The sequence below is a fragment of the Mya arenaria genome, chromosome 9 (assembly GCF_026914265.1).
Source record: "Mya arenaria isolate MELC-2E11 chromosome 9, ASM2691426v1".
Taxonomy (NCBI): domain Eukaryota; kingdom Metazoa; phylum Mollusca; class Bivalvia; order Myida; family Myidae; genus Mya; species Mya arenaria.
In genome coordinates, this window is record NC_069130.1 from 20206210 (window position 1) to 20227068 (window position 20859).

The window sequence follows — 20859 nt, forward strand, 5'->3', positions numbered from 1 at the left end:
TTAGTCTTTATTCACAATGGAGTGCTGCATATAGGACATAGAGTATAGGTTGTCGTGTCCGGGCTGTAACTTTCCCTTGTACGGACAGATTTTAAAATAACTTGCCACATGTGTTCCACATACCAAAACAACGTGTCGCGTGAATGACCCGTGTCCCTACCTCTAAGGTCAAGGTCACACTTAGTGTTTATTCACAATGGAGTGCTGCATATAAGGACATAGAGTATAGGTTGTCGTGTACGGGCTGTAACTTTCCCTTGTTCTATTTTTAGTAACAGTGACCTTGACCCTAGGGACCCCAAATGCAATCCCATGAAAGGTATCAATAAACTCTTCCTTTATACCAAGTTGGGTCAAGATATGTCAACCCTAACTTAAGTGATTCAATTTCAACCATTTTTCTATTTTTATTAACAGTGACCTTGACCTTTAATCTAGGGACCCCAAACGCAATCCCATGAAAGGTATCCATAAACTCTTCCTTTATACTAAGTTTGGTCAAGATATGTGGACCCTGACTAAAGTTATTCAGTTTCAACTGTTTTTTTTTTATTTTTAGTAACAGTGACCTTGACCTTGACCCTAGGGACCCGAAACATAATCCCATGAAAGGTATCCATAAACTCTTCCTATAGACCAATTTAGTCAAGATATGTCAACCCTTACTAAAGTTATTCAGTTTCAACCGTTTTTCTATTTTTAGTAACAGTGACCTTGACCTTGACCCTAGGGACCCCAAACGCAATCCCATAAAAGTATCCATAAACTCTTCCTATAGACCAAGTTTGGTCAAGATATGTCAACCCTAACTAAAGTTATTTATTTTCAACCATTTTCTATTTTTAGTAACAGTGACCTTGACTCTAGGGGCCCCAAACACAATCCCATGAAAGGTAACCATAAACTCTTTCTATAGACCAAGTTTGGTCAAGATATGTCAACCCTTACTAAAATTATTTAGTTTCATAGGTGAGTTTGACGCCGCCAGGCCGCCCAAAGTTTGGTCAAGATATGTCAACCCTAACTAAAGTTATTCAGTTTCAACCGGTTTTCTATTTTTATTAACAGTGACCTTGACCTGAACCTAGGGACCCCAAACACAATCCCATGAAAGGTCTCCATAAACTCTTCCTATAGACCAAGTTTAGTCAAGATATGTCAACCCTTACTAAAGTTATTCAGTTTCAACCGTTTTTCTGTTTTTAGTAACAGTGACCTTGACCCTAGGGACCCCAAACGCAATCCCATGAAAGGTACCCATAAACTCTTTCTATAGACCAAGTTTGGTCAAGATATGTCAACCCTCTTAAGTTATTCAGTTCCAACCGTTTTTCTATTTTAAGTAACAGTGACCTTGACCCCAGACGCAATCCAATGAAAGGTCTCCATAAACTCTTCCTATAGACCAAGTTTAGTCAAGATATGTCATCCCTAACTCGAGTTATTCAGTTTCAACTGTTTTTCTATTTTTAGTAACAGTGACCTTGACCCTAGGGGCCCCAAACGCAATCCCATGAAAGGTAACCATAAACTCTTACTATAGACCAAGTTTGGTCAAGATATGTCAACCCTTACTAAAGTTATTAAGTTTCATAGGTGAATTTGACGCCGCCCGCCCGCCCGAACAACGACGTTCGTCATTCTAATAACCAGGTTTTCACATAAACCTGTGAAAATGGTAGATGATTCAGGGTATGTTTCCTGCAATATCCAGACAAGGGCCATGACAGTTGCCAGTTGCTTAGGAAGATGTACTTTTGGTTGAAGAATTGAAGAAGATGTATAATAACTCCATGGATATTTGATCCATTTGGGGAATTTTGTTTAATATTTTTATCAAAAACAAGACAACAGAATGAACACATAAACTCATTGCACTTATAATAGTATAGAAAGTTTAAGAATTTGTTTTACAGCAACTGTATATGAAACATTTCAGGAAAAAAATCAAACCCGAATGGCTCGGGTTTATCTATATTTTGACACTTGTATGAAATCAGACTTCCATACAAAAAGTTACTGAGCAGAATGTTCTACATTTCATCTTCATATGCAACTGTTGGAAGTGGCATCTCTAGTTATAAGCCATTCCTGCAACTGCCTTTTTTGAATGCTCAGATCCACGACTGAAAGAAACCATTTCATATATATCAGATGTACAAAAAATATACATGGGGAGGATGTTTCGTGAGTGGTCATTCGATACGGAATTATTTAAACAACTTTTCTAAAAATAATTTTCGTACTGAATGACCATGAATATGATATTCCTTTATATCATATCTCTCAACTCATTTAACAACATTGAAGATTGGCACAACTCGCCCATGTTTCGATAAATTATAAATTATTTAAAGGTTGTACGACAGTCATTTTATGCATTAATTATAGTTTTAATTGCATTAACAAACAAGAAACTTAGTTAAACAGATATATTATTCAAATTTCTTTCCTTTTTTAACATAACAAACATCTTTCCTGTAATTTAATACACATGGTTTAAAGGAGAATTCAGTGGAGTCAGAACTTCAGATTTTTTTGAGAAACTGGGGACAATACCTCGTCAGTGTTTATCCGGACATCCATCTTTTCTCAGGAAACGTCTTCAGGTTGGTGATTCTAGCTTAAGGAAGCTTACCTAGAGGTAAAAATTCATGTGTGAATGCATCAGTGTTAAAATTAAATCAAGAACCATGCATGTAAAAAGACAAAACTGAAAATTAAGTGTAATTATTTAAATGTTTGTCTTCTAATTGATTCAGTTACAATTATTTTTGTAATGTACACCCTGTTTCATTAAATGGACAAAAATTACATGTTCTTAAAAATATTTGAGAACCAAAAACCCTTTCATCAGCATACTTACATAAACAAATTACACAGAGTATATTGAGGAACCACTGAGAACATGGAATACTTACATCAACAGGATACACAGAGCGTATACCACTGAGATCGTGGAATACTTACACCATCAAGGGACTCTTGAGTATATTGTGGAATCACTGAGGTCGTGGAATACATCAACAGGGTACACAGAGTGTATTGAGAAACCACTGAGGTCGTGGAATACTTAAATCAATAGGGTACACAGAGCATATTGAGAAACCATTGAGAACATGGAATACTTACATCAACAGGGTACACAGAGTGTATTGATAAACCACTGAGAACGTGGAATACTTAAATCATCAAGGTACACATGCGTATTGAAGAATCACTGAGAACACAGAATACTTACATCAATAGGGTACACAGAGCGTATTGAGGAATCACTGAGAACGTGGAATACTTGCATCAATAGGGTTCACAGAGCGTATTGAGGAATCACTGAGATTGTGGATATTTACATCAACAGAGTACACAAAGCGTATTGAGGAACCACTGAGGTCGTGGAATACTTACATCAATAGGGTACACAGAGCGTTTTGAGGAATCACTGAGAACGTGGAATACTTACATCAACAGGGTACACAGAGCGTATTGAGGAATCACTGAGAACATGGAATACTTACATCAACAGGGTACACAGAGCATATTGAGAAACCACTGAGATCGTGGAATACTTGCATCATCAAGGTACACAGAGCGTATTGAGAAACAACAGAGGTTGTGGAATACTTACATCAACTGGGTACACAGAGCTTATTGAGGAATCGCTGAGATCATGGAATACTTACATCAACAAGGGACACATAGTGTATTGAGGAATCACTGAGATCGTGGAATACTTACATCAATAGGGTACACAGAGCACATTGAGGAATCACTGAGATTGTGGAATACTTACATCAACAAGGGACACAGAGTGTATTGAGGAATCACTGAGATCGTGGAATACTTACATCAACAAGGGACACAGAAAATATTGAGGAACCACTGAGGTCATGGAATACTTACATCATCAAAGTACACAGAGTGTATTGGGGAATCACTGAGATCGTGGAATACTTACATCAACAAGGGACACAGAAAATATTGAGGAACCACTGAGGTCATGGAATACTTACATCATCAAAGTACACAGAGTGTTTTGAGAAATCACTGAGATTACAACCAATAATTACAGTAACTGTTGTGTATGGATATAGGAGTATGACCTTACTAATACTTCATATTCACGTTACAACACTTACATGAAAGCCATTAAGAAACCTCTGAGACTGTGGCAGCACCTTACAGTTATGTACAAGAAGCTGAACTAGCTGCAAAAACACCTGGTGGGGTAATGTTACACCGTGGACTGTGTCGTCTCGTCTCCACATTGACACGATGGACTTGGTCACATAGTCAACTGGTCTGGAATGTATGGTAGTTACGCAGTTAAAGCTATTAAGTAATTTTTCATAATTGTATTTACAGTATAGAGCTGTTTCAGTTATTGACAAATTTCGCCGAACGATACACTCGTCCAGGAAGAGCTTCAAACTAATATTTGCTGCAAAATGGAGAACTTAAGTTGATTCAATTTTGTAAGGTATCTTTTTCTAGTGTTTTGGTTTATGGGAATTTTGCAAAGCTTAAAAGTTCCTGATGGCATAATGTGAAAATTCACAAGGATTTAAATTCCTCTCCAGATCAATTTCAATATAAGTTTGAAAATTAACCTCTCACAAAATTTAAACAATCTACAGAATGCAGACAAACAACATGGGTTTTGCTAGGGCTAAGGCAAATTCAATGGATAATATCCAAAGCCTACTCAGTCAAGGGCCTTTCCCTGTCTGACCTAAACTGTTTCAACAGAATTCCAATTTGGGGCAAAAACTACCTTTCACTATTCGGGCTGATGTTATCATATGTTCATACAGCTAGTTTTGCCTCGGCATAAGCACAAAATCTTTTCAAAGATCGAGAATATGATTGAAAGTTTCAAGACTACAGTATACTTCTTAAATAAATCTGAAATTTATGTTCTTACATGTATTTTCTTACATTTATATACCTTGAAAAGAGATTCAAACATGTAGATGAATGAAAACATGTATGTATACACTTGTTCTTTTTCAATATGTTCATTTTTTTTTAACTGGTATAAGAATCTCATTGGCGTTCTTTGAACTTTTCAAAGTACCTATCAGAATTAGATGTTGCCAGCTGGCACTTGAACATAAACTTGACAACATTTCTCTCCTCCAGTATCCCTTCTTCTCCCTTGACCTGTATGGCTGATGTATACATCCTCACACAAGAGTCCAACAACCAAAGCTGGAAAAATAAAATTTGCATATTTATAACTCAAATTTAAAATTTGCAACTTTCGAAGTAGTATGAACATTTCAGGTTAACCACATGCAGCTGTCAGCACTTGTCTTTTATTCCCAGTTGGTGAAGGGACATAACAAAGCATATGTTCTTGCCAGAGTTGTAACCCCTTCCCACTTGTGTACCAAACACATCTTCATTTTCTATCATAATCATGAGTTACTAATAAGAAAACAATCTGCAAGATCTGCTTACCACATAATAATGCCCTTTTAATGCCTGAGTACATTTAAATATTCCCTGAATGCCGTGTACCACCCACTTAAGTCTGGAGTACTCTAAAATATTCCCTGAATGCCGTGTACCACCCACTTAAGTCTGGAGTACTCTAAAATATTCCCTGAATGCCGTGTACCACCCACTTAAGTCCGGAGTACTCTAAAATATTCCCTGAATGCCGTGTACCACCCACTTAAGTCCGGAGTACTCTAAAATATTCCCTGAATGCCGTGTACCACCCACTTAAGTCCGGAGTACTCTAAAATATTCCCTGATTGCCGTGTACCACCCACTTAAGTCCGGAGTACTCTAAAATATTCCCTGAATGCCGTGTACCACCCACTTAAGTCCGGAGTACTCTAAAATATTCCCTGAATGCCGTGTACCACCCACTTAAGTCCGGAGTACTCTAAAATATTCCCTGAATGCCGTGTACCACCCACTTAAATCCAGAGTACTCTAAAATATTCCCTGAATATTAGGTACCATATGTTTTGGTCCCTAATACTGCATACAGTAAAGGGAGATTACACCTTCAGAGTGAGAGGACTAATGCTGCAGATATGCAAATTATTGGCTCAATTGCAATAAAGCATATAGGGTTGATTTTCTCACAAAGGGACTTCACTCTTACACTACACTCATATATAAGGGACAAATTGATTTTTCCTGCATATCATATGAACCAGACAAAGTCATTTTCTCTTTGTCATTTTCCCTTTATATAAAGTTCTGACTCTTACCAGAGATCGGAAACTACTATCGGACCAAACACACAAAAACGTACATACCAGGTCGATTCCCCCCTGTGTATCTGTTTCTGACTCCACTAGAAATCTGGAGCTGCTGTAGGACCAAACATACATACATACCAGGCAGGTCGATTTCCCCTGGGTATCTGGTTCTGACTCCACTAGAAACCTAAAGCTGCTGTAGGACCAAACCTACATGTATACATACCAGGCAGGTCGATTCCCCCTGTGTATCTGGTTCTGACTCCACTAGAAATCTGAAGCTGCTGTAGGACCAAACATACATACATACCAGGCAGGTCGATTTCCCCTGTGTATCTGGTTCTGACTCCACTAGAAATCTGAAGCTGCTGTAGGACCAAACATACATACATTCCAGGCAGGTCAATTTCCCCTGTGTATCTGGTTCTGACTCCACTAGAAATCTGAAGCTGCTGTAGGACCAAACATACATACATACCAGGCAGGTCGATTTCCCCTGTATATCTGGTTCTGACTCCACTAGAAATCTGAAGCTGCTGTAGGACCAAACATACATACATACCAGGCAGGTCGATTTCCCCTGTGTATCGGGTTCTGACTCCATAAGAAACCGGAAGCTGCTGTACGACTGGCTCTGCTCCAGAATGAGGTTGCTGAAGTAGCCATCCAGGTCAACTCTGACCAAAAAACATGGTGTTATAGTTACAAGGGCTTAATGCAGCATACTTTTATCAGGAATTCACGAAGCTTGATCTATATCTCCTAATATGAACAAAATCATATTCAATTTAAAATATATAAATAACTTTTTACAACATTTAAAGATAAATCAAATGGCAATAACTGTTACATATGTCAATATGGACATAATGCTATACATGGTATCAATCCCAGAATTAGGCTCACTAGTACATAATGCTGCAACATACCTGTGTCCTATACTAGCTGTGTTTGTCAAGCTTTCACGGGAGAAATCTTTGATGAAGAATGTATGCAGGAAGAATTTAATCACTTGACTGTACTCATCTGAAATTAAGTAGGTAAATGTACCATTGAGTAACCATCAATAACCATCAAATATTTCAAACATAAAAGAAAAACTCAGAAAATCATCTCTGCAATGTTTAATTAATTGTTTATGGATTTAATGCAGCTAAGTTATAATATAAGTTGATTCAGTTTATAAATGCAGGTCATATTAATTTTATTTTAAGTGTTCATAATCAATTCAATATTTTGTCAACATATATCGAACCAAAAACATACCGGTAAACTTCACAAAATGCATGTATACCTTTATCTGTGTCCATAGCAACCCCAAGCTGCCTTTTACACCTGAAACAAGTGACCTCCCCTGCTGCAGTGACCTTGACACTTCCCTTAGCAACGTATCGCCTAGCAACCAGCACATATGTTTCCCCAACAAAACATTCCTTGTTGCCCGGTAATAGTTTCTGCTTCATGTTACCAGGGACAACACCATTTGTTGAGTTGCAGGTGTTTGTATTTACATCACCAGTCTTTTCAGAGCTAGCTGTGACCTTAGAATGGTTATGACAAAACCAAATGTCAGCGAGGTCTGACCAATTTTCAGATGGTAGAGGCAGGACTCTGTTGAAGTGACTGAAAAAATGAATTGCCAAACTAAAGATAATGTATCAAAGAAGCATGCATAAACGTAGGATTTTTCCTTAAACTTTAGTGAATCAATTACATTTGTTACAGTTTATATCATGTAAGGTCTACAGTACTTATCCCCTGATAGCTCATAATCTTGATTGTTAAGAACGCAACACACATTTTTCTAATCAAAATCGTGACCATCTAAATTCATTATCTAACACAACCTTGATACAAGGTAAGTACAGGTGCCTCCCAATGGAATGCCATAGCTAGTCTATTGCTGTTGTTTCAGTCAAAAGGGGGACATAACAACATTTACTCATTTTAGATTGATTGTACAGACAGCTGTAAACTGTTTTGAATCACTCTAAAGTCTGTTTCCTGGGTAAAAGTTCCGTAAAACTCGGGAAAACAGTCCTGGTGTCCATTATGAGAGGCCAAGAGAATGTCACCGATGAGGTCGAAAAACATAAACTAGTGGATAAAACTATGATACAAGTGTCAGTTGTCCGATCAGCCATGTGGTTAGCGCATTTATGCTTCTCACCAAGGTGATTCCCGGCCTGGGCGCATATGAGTTTGGTTGGTGGTCACCAAGCTGGACAATTGGGTTTTCTCCGAGGTCTCTGGTTTCCCCCACAACACAAGATCACATTCTCATGTAACATTGTGCTAACAAGAGTAACTTAGAATAAGTTAATAAAATTTTCTTCACAATTGTTGCAACATGAATAAAGTTTAAAGCTTAAAGTTTAGATGCAGACACGTTGACTCCTTTAACTTAGTTTCCTACCACAGATCTGAGAGGATTTTCTGCTGACAAGTTGCACAAAACCATCTGTTCTGTAGGTGACTGATACGGTCCACCATCTCTGTTTGCCGAGAGTACTTCTTCTGTGTCATTTCATTTTCTTGTGACCTCAAATTATGGTGAGAGCCTTTAAGGGTGAGGAAAAATATAATGGTAACACATATGATTTCAAAGTTCTAAGAAGTTACAACTCTTTTATTTCAGTTTTCATTTAATGGTACCTTGAATACCTATTATAACATTTCAAATTCCTACAAAAAAGAGCATGAAATCATACATAGATCATGTTAATTTCCCCTATCAATCAATAGAGATACTTGTGAAATTGTTTACTCACTTAATATTGAAATCCATACCATGATGGAGAGGATGCAAACTGCGACAAAGACAATTACAAAAACAGAAACAGATTTTTAATATGAAATTGAAGTTAATTTTGATCAGCTATAATGTGCATACAGTCAGTTACAGAAGCAGTCTCCTTACCTTCAAAGCTAAACTCAATTTCTCCAGAGTGTTCATGTAACTTGAGCCCCCTGCAGGAGTATGGTAATACGGAGATGTTTGGAAGATTGAATTTTGCCCTCCGTCCATGCTGGGTAACAATGATACTTTCTTGCAAAACTGTTACTTTTGTGCTGGAGCTGGTGCTTTGAAAAGAGTCAATAATAATATGGATGTTAATAGTCTATTCACTTAAAGGCCTCAAACCAAAGAACCCCAGCCGCCATATACCAAACACATATAATACAATATAAAAATATTGAAAGTGGTTGCCTTTAGTCAAGAAGGCACTATGAAACATGAACTTAAAGTACTTAATTGTCAAGCACTTCAAAGATTCAAGGTATCTGTGTCTATTAAAAATAAGATAAAGAGCTACAAGTAGTGTTATTCAACAGGCCCCAATTTCTCGAAACATCTAATTCTTAACAGGCTTAAGTAGCTTATTTCAATTAGTCTTTTAATATGTAATACTGATTAATACTGATAAACTGATTACTTTACCACCATTACCCAATGAGGACAGTAACGTTCTTAAAATGAAATCATAATTAAAAAAGCTTACCCACCTGTATTGTTTATGGTATAAGTGGTGGGTGCTAGAGCTGTTAAAATCTGATGCTTCTATCATAGAGGTTGGTAGGCAGAATAGATTAATACAGTATACAAAAAGGGACCATTGATATGTCAACACTACACTACCCTAACTGTTTTTGGACAAAATGTGACCCTAGTTAACGTAAAATGCCTTCCAGGCTTCTGGTTTTTATAATTTTTAAGCTAAACGTCATTTAAAAAGAAGCCTGGACAGCATTTTAGAATTACTGGATGTAACCCTTGTTCTACACAAGATTTTAGGCCTAAGATTAATTTTATACTGTTTTTGCTCTGCTGTCTCTTAAGGAACAATCAAAGGATCACATTTTAAACATTGTACAAGTGTTGCCCTTCATAGATTCAAAACATGAATAAAAGAATACAAAGAAACAAGTTTATAAAGTATCCGAAATAAAGTCATACATCCGAATACAATGCAAATAGCAATTGAAAAATGATTTTGCTGTATTGTATATGAACGTATTTAAAACATCTCTACCACTTTATTTCATTTACTCACCTATCTAAAGCTATCACACAGTTCAGAACATTCAACGCTTTGTTCCAAACTCCTAGAACTTTACAGAAACTGTCAGTGTTATTCTCCAACATGTTTGAAATGCCTCGTTTTTAACTGAAAGTCCATTGCAAAACGAAAGTGAAAGTAATATACAAATTATTTATCGAACGTTTAATGACGTTGTCATTTACGCGTACCCGTATACATTGTGTACTACCGTGTCACCTTCATGAGGTGATCGTCTTCCGGTGTGTGCTGGTGCGATATTTGACACACAGAAACATGTTACGTAACAAAAATGATATTGTAAGTTTCTGGTCAATCGAAATAATATTAATGATTTGATTTTTAGACATGCTGTTTACACACCAAGTTATCTTGCAGGAAATTTCCCCATTATTTGGTCTGAAGTATTTTAAAAGTCTGATCGATACTAATTGGTAACAAATTGACTTTTAATTATGATTTCACACCAAACAATAAGTCGTTTGTGATATTCAGCGTACTTTGATTGTACTTTTAAATTGCCTCCTCGAACATGGGCATACTTCGAAGTATTTACAGAGACGCAAATACGCATATAATATCTAACAGAACATCAAGAGACATATGTCTGTGAATGTAAATAATACACTTAGTAGCAGTTTACTTCAATTTACAAGTAGTTCTTTGTTTGAAGAGCCTCGGTGCATTATTATGATTAATTTGATAAAATAGCTAGAAAAGGATGTATTTATCAGTTCTAAAAGTGTTGCATCATGCAGTTCAGTATTATAATATTTAAATAATATGCCATCGAGAATACAGCACTATTAAAATAAAATAAGGTCTTAAAAATGTCTATTAAAAAGCGTTCCTAAAAACAAAACTGGAATATACAAACACATAAAACCGCAAATAAAACATGATCATTTTATATATAGCTATCTCTGTAACACAATGAAACAACTTTTCAAACTCCATTGAAAAAAATATGACTCATTTTACAATATATACCCAGTGTGTAATCTAATTTCGTAAGAATTTCCGATACACGATCACGTGGGAGTGTGCTGTGCTTATCAGTAGCAGCAGGGAACCAACCTATCCCCCCTCTTGTACGAAATAGACGGATCCACTCGGCTAGCTACTGATGGTGGTAGCTATGCCACGGGCTCGTTATCTCTCTGTAGTGTAGTAAGAAATTGGCTGTGTGCTATTTGAAACGATAGGGGAAATATACGTTTTGCTGTGTTTAGAGAAAATTATTATAAGTTTTATGTTTACGAGTTTAGAGTGTTTAATTTAGTATGGAATTTTCTTGATAAGCTTAATTTAGTCGTACGAAATTAAGAAGTTATTTAAAAAGTGATATTGGACAAGGCATTAAGATGGAACTTATAGGACAAAGTTTGTCAGAAGTTGTGTGCAATATGTGTGCGTTCCACAGAAAGTTTTTAACTAGAAGGCGAAGTAATTACGTCAAAATGGGCGCAGTTTATGCGGCTTTTGTGATGTGTATATTAGCAGACATAGTTGGATGTTATAATTTAGATTTAGAGACGGTCACGGTACATGCGGGGGAGAGGGATAGTATGTTTGGATATTCCGTGGCACTTCACGATGACCAAGGCTCAAAATGGTATAACCATTAAGTTTGAGAGACTAAAATATAGTTTAAAATAGTCCATACATTTATATCATATGTATATGTGTGGTACAAGTACCCACTGTTTCTTTAAAGCAAAAATAATAAACAAAATAATATTATTTATGATATCATTATGAGTTCGTACTAAAAGCGTTGGGTACGGTGTTTCTACTGTAACATGAAATTGAATACATTGGACAATGCTGTGGGTGAATCCACACAAATTATATTTGTATAAATATTTTTATTTTCGTGCGTGGGAAATTTTGTTCTTTATATTGAAACAAACTTGAAAATGTGGATGCATTAGGTATAAAATAGCATGTCATGAATCATTGAGTGAATATACCGTTGTTTACATTTCTTATCGGCCGTACTCAAATCCGTGTTCATAAAACAGATGATACCAACATTGCGCAGTAGCTGATTAAGGGGTTTCTAAGATGTTTTATTTGTAACAGTAAACCAATCTGAGTAATAGGAAATGCGTAAAGAAAACAAGAAAACGATTCATCAATGACATTGCTTCAATTGTAAAATGCTTACATCAATACGCTGTACATGAATTTTAAATTTTATATCTTGCAAGGTTGAACCTTGGTGGACTGTCAGCAAATTTGTGGCAGCTACAATCAATGACGATATAAAATTGATATTTTATCCCATGTTGATCAAATTAAAACACTATTTATCAAATTTCTTCGCTCAGTTTCATTGTACACTATTTGTTCGCCAAAACGCCTCATTTGTAATAACGCGTAATTTCAATTACGGGCCGAATACAATCTCCAGCATCACGTTACAATGGCAACTAAGTGTAGGAATCGAGAAAGTACTTGAACTAGGATTTATCTGAGCTGTTTTACGTGCCTACGCTGTTTTCCCTTTTAATACAAGTATTGTATACTTCCTCCCATGCTTGTGTAGGTTATTTTATGTTACCATAAGAATTGCTTAAAGGCGTTTGAACAATACTGCTGGTTGATGCGTCCATCTTATACAGGGTGAACTAAGGATACTAGTGTTTGACAACGATTTAGTTTGTATGCAGCAGTTATATTAGCAAGCAATCTGGAGAATAATGTCGTTTGAAAACTAATGAAGATAAAATATGCAAACTTCATTATTACGCTGAATGTCGAAACAGAAGATGCTCAATGATAAGTAGATATTGCCCACAAACCGGTCATTTGAATAATGACACTTGTCTGCTCTCCCATACCCGGCGGCACCAGTTTCGCGGGTCGTGTACATGTACACAAGATACATGTAAATAAGCGTGTCGGCATTTGCTCGCAATATTGTGTAATTGTTAATTGACTAATTAGGGTGTCAGGTCATAATTTGTTACAAAAAACACACACACTATCATTCATGTTTATTGGGCGGGGAAGTGATTGTCAAAAGGCTGAACCATGAATAACGCAGTCTCCCATGGCCTATTGATTTGTGTTATAGAGATAAGTTCATTCATATAACGTTTCTGTTTGATGAAGAAAACAGCTGGTTTAAACTAATTATCTTGAAATTTATACTTAAATATACTTCGAAGAAAAAAAAAACACATAGTAAACCCTCGTTCCTGTATACAGATTATATTCATGGATGCCCAGTAAGCAGTTCACCGTAATTTCAAGTAAGAGTTGACCCCGTCAAGTGCCTTTTTCCTGCTCTTTTTTACGATCCTGTTGACTATCTTATCTCCAAAACTAGCGAATAAAGGGAGAGTCCATATGGATTACATTAATTTGCAGCTGATTTTGGCGATAACAAGTGCACGTTTAAGTGATTAGCGTGTCCAGGCCGCTTTCACTGCAATAAAGTGAAGAGGCGATGACCCTGATAGCCGATAAGAGGCCATGATCATGATGATTGGGGTCCTTAGTGGACATCAAATAAATAATGACTAATGAGATCCAAACGCTGTTTTATGGTACCATGTTGAAAATGATATACACATTGTTTTTTTCAGTACTGGGCTCTTAGTTAAAAGGTTATTGAAAAAGAACGAATATTCTTATAACGTGTATGAAGTGTATATGGTAATTGTTTGCTTGATTTGTACTGGATTCAATGTTTTCATTGGACATTCAAATCACTCGACTCGACTAGGATGTTGTTCAAACTCAAAAGTATCTACTTAAAAGTCAAATGACATTGGCACGACTCTCTCTTCCAAAGGCGGACTTTTTAAGTAGATACATCATATACATGGTCACCATCGGTTAAGGACACGACCCTAGCTTACCAGTATTTTGTTTCATTTTTGTTTATGATAATGTAAACTTTCTTACAAACACTTTGTTATAATTTATACAACATCAAATTATTACTACTATGTGACGATTTCTGTTGCCAGGTTGTTGGTAGGCGCCCCACGTGCTCCCACACGGCAACCCGGCGTCACGCGGGGCGGGGCAGTCTACAGATGCCCGCTTGACAACCGGCTTAACTGTCAGCAGATACCTTTCGACACTAAAGGTTTGTTAAGTCAGGAACTATTGTATTGGAATGTTCTACCATTTGTTTACATGTAAACCTCTTTGTTACATTTAAAAAAAATGTGCAATCGTCCTCGCTTAGAGACACCATGCGCCCTTTACAATCATGTTTATAGTATACTAACATTTAAGATTGAAATTAAAATTTTAAGTCATCATATTTATTATTTAAGCAATGTTATAACGTGTCATTGTTTCGAAGTAAAAAAAAATACAATAGTAGTATACTATATTCTCATTATCGAATTTTGGGTATGTTTTCATACGTGCTTTCCAGGCAATGAAATTCGACACAACGGGACCCACTATCGTGACGTAGAAGACAAAAGTGACCAGTGGTTTGGGGCATCCTTGTACAGCTCCAGCAATGGTACCATCGTGGTAAGTTTGTGTAGTGTTAAACATAGGAGTTAAAGTGAGAGATCTATCGTTATTGTAACAAAGGCCTTTTCTCATTCTCCTCTTCTAATTCAGATTAAAAATGTATTGCTGTTCAGGCAATTCAAGTTACAAATCCAAACCTTATGATTGGTCAGCAAGGTATGAGACTGACCCCAACCCAGGGGGATGCATGGGTGTAACAATGGGGGAGGATGGGTTTTACAAGGGTGAAGGGTGTTACCAGGGAGTGAGGTGTTACAAGGGGGTGGATGTAACAAGGAGGGAGGGTTGTAACTAGGAGGAGGGTTGTTACCAGGGGAGAGATGTGTTACTAGGAGGAGGGGTGTTGTTTGTTACAAGGGGAAGGAGTGTTACAAGGAGGGAGGGGTGTTACAAGGGGGAAGGGTGTTACAAGTGGGAGAGGTGTTAAACGGGGAGGTTTGTTACAAGGGGGAGGAGTGTTACAAGGGGGAGGGATGTTACAAGGAGGGAGGGATGTTACACAGGGTAGGTTTGTTACATAGGGGAGAGGTGTTTCAAGGAGGGAGGAATGTTATAAGGAGGGAGGGGTGTTACACGGAAAAGGTTTGTTACAAGGGGGAGAGGTGTTACAGGGGGGGCGGGTGTTACAAGGAGGGAGGGTTGTTACAAGGGGGAAAGGTGTTACAAGGGGGAGGGATGTTAAAAGAAGGAAGGATGTTACAAGGAGGTAGGGTTGTTACAAGTGGATGTTACAAGGGGAAGAGATGTAACAAGGAGGAGGAGTGTTACAAGGGAAGAGGTGTTACAAGGGGGGATGGGTGTTACAAGTAGGGGGGGGGGGTTTACACGGGGGAGGAGTGTTACAAGGGGGAGAGGTGTTACTCGAGGGAGAAGTGTTACAAGGAGGGAGGTTGTTACAAGGGGGAGGGATGTTACAAGGAGGAAGGGATGTTACACGGGGGAGGAGTGTTACAAGGGGGGAATGTGTTACAAGGAGTGAGTTGTTAGGAAACAGAAGGGGTGTTACAAGGGGGAGGGTTTAAGTTGTTTTATCCACACAACTTTTAAGTTTGATTTTACTTGATAGCAAATTAATATTTTGGAATGGAATTCTGGCTTGCTGATAATCCATTATTTGTAACAAGGACTGAAGCCTTAAAGACATTCAAGGCCACAATTTAAGGTTATATACAGGGTAAACTATAAACACAGAAGTATATTTTAGCTTATTGGTAGTCAATTTAGTGCAGTGGTTAGTGCAATCGCTTCTCTTGTGTTTGATTTGAGGCCTGGGCTCATGTGGGTTTGGTTTGGTATCACCAAGGTGGACAAGTGGGTAAATTCCTCCGGGTACTCTGTTTTCCCCAAAAACACATGAATACACTCTCACACATTTTGTGCCAACAAGAGTAATTAATATAATTTTGTAATACACATGTACCTTGTTTCAAAATTGTTGTAAAATAAAGAAGTTTAAACCTTAAACTCATTCAAACCTAAACTTTTGATCCCCTGGGTTTACATCATGCATTTAAAATAATGCCAGTAATCTCCACACCTATGTTTTAATATCAATATTATTACCCAGGACCTATTTTAAGAAACTCTTGGAGCTTCCAATGTTCTTTGTTGTATTTGAAATTGACACACACAAAAACTGCACTGTAGAATTTACCTGGAAAATACTTGGATCTTCAGCATACAAAGCTAGACTGGGAAGTGTGTATCATACTTTGATGAGTTTTAGCACAAAGACCGAGGGTGCTGTGGAATCCTGTGGTGTGCTTGTTATGCTTTGAACAGGATTCATGCATTTCCAGTTTATTTGGTACTGACAAGGTTGAGGCAGGGGAGATAATGTTAGAGGGAATTGAGTTGATCTTTTGCATCAGATGTTAATATGTTACAATCAAGTATAAAAGTTTATCAAAAAGGTTAATCTAACTGAGCATTTATAATCTTATGGTTGATATATATGCATAAAAGTCCTCTTGGTTTAGTACCTGTTGGCAAAGTTTACTTCTGAGGTTTGGGTATTTTTGCCAATTAACAAATACACAGGAAACACACAAACATGAAAATACACAGGAAACACACAAACATAATCCCCTGCTGGGCATCTGTTTATTGCACTGGTGTCACAGTAGGGGCCCTACTGTGACACCAGTCAGTGTTCTCAATAAGAACCGGCTGCGGGCCAAAATGGACGGTTCAAATGGCGATTGGGCTGGTTCAAATTTGGAAAACTAAATGAATTTTGAAGTAGAATAAGTAGAAGTTGGTCGGTTACTTCACTGTTTGAGACGGTTCAACCGAAAGTTATTGAGAACCCTGCCAGTGCAATGAAACTCCCATTAAAGTATGTTCTGTTTTCTAGATATAGCAAAGTGATTTGAAGAATGTAATGTTACTATAGCAGTCATTGAAATTAGACTTTCGGATGAACAAGCCCGAATTCTTATACTATTGCATGGACAATTACTATTTTGAACAAGCCCTGCTATATAAAATCAGAATTTGAGCAAGCCCGGAAGACATTTTACCAGTGCAGGGCTTGCGGGCTTGTGCTAATTTCGACCACTGCTATAGGAATTACTTGTTCCAATAGGAAAGGAATTACGTAAAGGAGATGTCTGTTAAATAGCAGTCATTGAAATGAAGACTTAATTAACAAGCCCTTCTGTATAAAATCTGGAACTTCAGCAAGCCCAGATAGCAATTTAGCAGTACCATGGCGGGGAATCCACGTGACCAAATGGTAGGTTTCAGTGCAAGATGGCGTCACCAAAACGCTCGACTCGAGCCGAAAATCAAGGCAATACATATAATTATAAAACTTTCTTTATTTTTTAACATAGCTTATCATATGCCCACCTACCTAGTGTGTATTAGCATATCCATGTTTTCCTTGAAACTTTAACCGTTCTCGAGAACACTTCTGCAATGATTCCAAAATGTACGAAATCCGACTGGTAGGTTACAGTTCCATTTATCATTTTGGCTCGGATTTAGCAGAAAATGAGGTTGTAATTTGGGAAAATCGCATAAAACACTTAAGTTTTGTTTAAACATAACAGGCATATGCATTTGGCAACGAATATTTTAATGATTTTAAAAGATATGAGCACGAAAAGAAAAATTATTTTTGAAGAGATAGGTTGCAGTTCCATATAAAGGTTGTCGTCTGGACTGCAAATTATGTAATGTGATTGTATCACTGATATTGTATACAAGCATGGAGGAATTGAAATGTGACAAACTGTTTTTATTTTTATGAATTAAAGATATATATATATAGGATTATTGAATAATATCACGTTTAATATATAAATAAATGTTAAACATCCTGATATTATATACACGTCGTCGTGTATATAATATCAGGATGTTTAACATTTTTATTTATTTACTGCCGATATATTATTATGTGAAGTATTATGGATACAACTTTTCTACCACCTCAGATAAGTACATCCAATAATTTAACCATGCAAGATATTCTTATCTTGCCCACGGGCAAAGATAAAATGCCCGTATGGAACTCCTTTTTAATGGTCACCACATTGTAATTACCTCCCTTGTTGAAGACTGTCGTCTGTAGCATCATGGAAACCTTGTCTTGTGGCAATATTTAGAATGGTAGTTAATTATTTCTCGCTTCGAATGTCACCATAAAACAGTTTTCACGCACCATTCAAGAAGTAATGGTTCACTCTCCTTAGAACTATTTAAAGACCGATTTTACTATTGATTTAATCTGAATCACTGCGCGCATATCCATGGCAACCACGAATTATCTCATATTCATACGCAATTATTTTCACTATGCACAAAAGAGTTCCAGCAAAAAAACTCATTTTTACTTAATTATTTTTAACTGAGGTGGGAGAAAAAGCATCTACCATAGCCACTCGCGGATGAAAGGGTAAACCTCGTTTCCACAAAACACCCTACGCTCGGGGCGGAATGAACCTATCTTACACTCTCAGCCATGGAAGAAACTTATAATCTTTATCCTGATCAAGTGTTAAAGATTTCTTTAGTTGAAGTTTCCTTTAGGTTAACACAAGGTATAATAAATAAAAAATACCAATCACTTGGTTGGTATTTGTTCATTTAAACAAAGGTGGTCTCAATTGGTCCGAAGTTGTTCAACACGGCGCATTAATCGAAAGCTAACTCTTCAATATCTTACATCATATTTTTTCTAGTACTGATATTAAGTCAGGTAATGCATGTTCATGACACGGAAGGATTATAACAGCGACGAATGTAGTTTTATAATTAAACAATGGAGGAATAAGCTAGGTTTGAACCACATCATCCTGCGATTAAACAATATTTTTACATATAAAATGCATGTTGCCATTGAAAACCATTCGAGTTTAATTCGTTGATCTTGTTCAAACGCAAGCAACAAAGTTAAACGTTATACTTAACTAAAATGACAAACATTGCCTTTCATGAGTTCTGCTTACATGAACTGGTGACCAAATATGTATTACATGTAATATGTAAGGAGCGATTTAAAAGTTCAAACGTAAATGGGTAATAAATATATATAGCTTTATTTCCCCCATTTTCTGGAGATGTACATGGTATGTGGTAATGCATACATAATCATGAATATTTACAAACACAATACAAATTTGATAGTACATAGTAATGAAAGAAAGTCACAGTAACATAAATTGCGACAAGTTTGTTTTATACGCATTAAGTTGGTCTCGTTTATAATTTATAATCTGCATACAAGTCTGATCTTACAAACGATTAAGAACAATGATAATGCATCGGCTAAAATCAATAGACTGTTTCCTATTAATTTAAGCAATATTTCTTTGAAAGCGAAATAGAAATAGCTGTTTAAGGATTAGCTCATTTTGTCGAGTTGCATTGTCATTGGTGAAGTGCTCTCATCTAAATGCGTCTTAGTTTAACACATCATTGTATAATTTAGCACAGTTCATAAGGAAGTCCGGGTATAATTGTACATCGAGTACCTTTATCAAATGTTCGTCGATTTTGCCAAGTGTGTATATAATGAAGGACTGTCTCGATATCGTACTAAGTAAGTCATACATCGGTCCACTCAAACTTTTAATCGCCACCAGGAATAAAAGTCGCGAATAGCTATTGTTATTTGAGCAACACTCGAACATCAAGTGTTCGAGCTCATGGCTGCATTGTCGATGGCATAAACGGCAATCGGCTGGTCTGGGGGACGCTGGCAGCAAAGACATGCTAGCAGCTTCATGAGGGAGAGGTTCTCGGGACGAGCTCTCGCGACGGACCACACACTTGATAGGCACAGATGCGGATGGATCTGTTTAAACAGATCAAAGTCAGAGCTTGTGTCCATTCTCGCTTTCCATGCATTCACTTCGTAGTTGTAGACAGCTGTTTTGCAGACACCTTTCCAGATGTACCTGTTTGGGAATGACACTTTGACTAGGTTCAATATATAATATTATAACACACACACACATATATATATTAAAGCTAAAATATCAAATGTAAGAACGGCATCAGCATAACATGAACTTTTTATTATGATATTTACAGTGAAAATGGATATATTTGTCGTGTTTTTTTTTGGTTATGAGAATGGCACATGAGTCTTTTCCGATGATCTTTGTTGGAAGCTGTTTCGACAAATTTCATCTAGCCTTTCCCAACGCACACCTAAAGTTTCCCTTTGTAATGCATTTCTGTCTGTGGGTGCTGTCGCTTTCTTTCTGCATGAGGCCAGTCTTGACCTCACCTTGTGATCAAACGAATGCTCACTGAACACTTCTTTTGTTTTGTTGTATCGCTGCCATTTTTTTGGTTGGCTGTTTAGATATCCTGCATTAATTTCGTTTAGGTTGATCAAGGAAAAGACTCTCTTATTCGTGTCATTGGTCTAAAAGATAAAAATGCATTCCATATGATATATCGAAAATTGCAAAACATCGATTGACACGTCATACAATAAAAGTATACTGGTGTGCAGATTTTATCACAGATAATGGTTTAACAATTCAACTCTAAACGTGTAATATATCAATTTGTCACAGAAAACAAATCATTAATGATGGTAACCTTATAAA

General features: G+C 36.9%; 2 protein-coding genes across 3 annotated transcripts in view; one reads left to right on the top strand and one right to left on the bottom strand.

Annotated features, from left to right (window-relative positions):
- Positions 1-1796: 1796 nt before the first annotated feature.
- LOC128203046 (E3 ubiquitin-protein ligase E3D-like) lies at positions 1797-10398 on the bottom strand. The gene is made up of 10 exons (XM_052904295.1): positions 10274-10398; positions 9139-9302; positions 8635-8779; positions 7513-7841; positions 7148-7244; positions 6781-6895; positions 5075-5208; positions 4137-4299; positions 2560-2638; positions 1797-2126 (listed from the first exon to the last, which is right to left on the bottom strand). The coding sequence occupies exons 1-9, from the start codon at positions 10363-10365 to the stop codon at positions 2606-2608; spliced, it is 1272 nt and encodes a 423-aa protein (XP_052760255.1). The 5' UTR covers positions 10366-10398; the 3' UTR covers positions 1797-2126; positions 2560-2605.
- A 1004-nt stretch (positions 10399-11402) lies between these two features.
- The window catches only part of LOC128246720 (integrin alpha-8-like), a 61013-nt gene continuing 51556 nt past the window's right edge, over positions 11403-20859 (top strand). For both annotated transcript variants that reach the window (XM_052965101.1, XM_052965102.1), the window contains exons 1-3: positions 11403-11894; positions 14263-14384; positions 14682-14785. In XM_052965101.1, the coding sequence (XP_052821061.1) occupies positions 11644-11894; positions 14263-14384; positions 14682-14785 (477 nt within the window). In that variant the 5' untranslated portion in view covers positions 11403-11643. The remainder of the gene's footprint in view (positions 11895-14262; positions 14385-14681; positions 14786-20859) is intronic.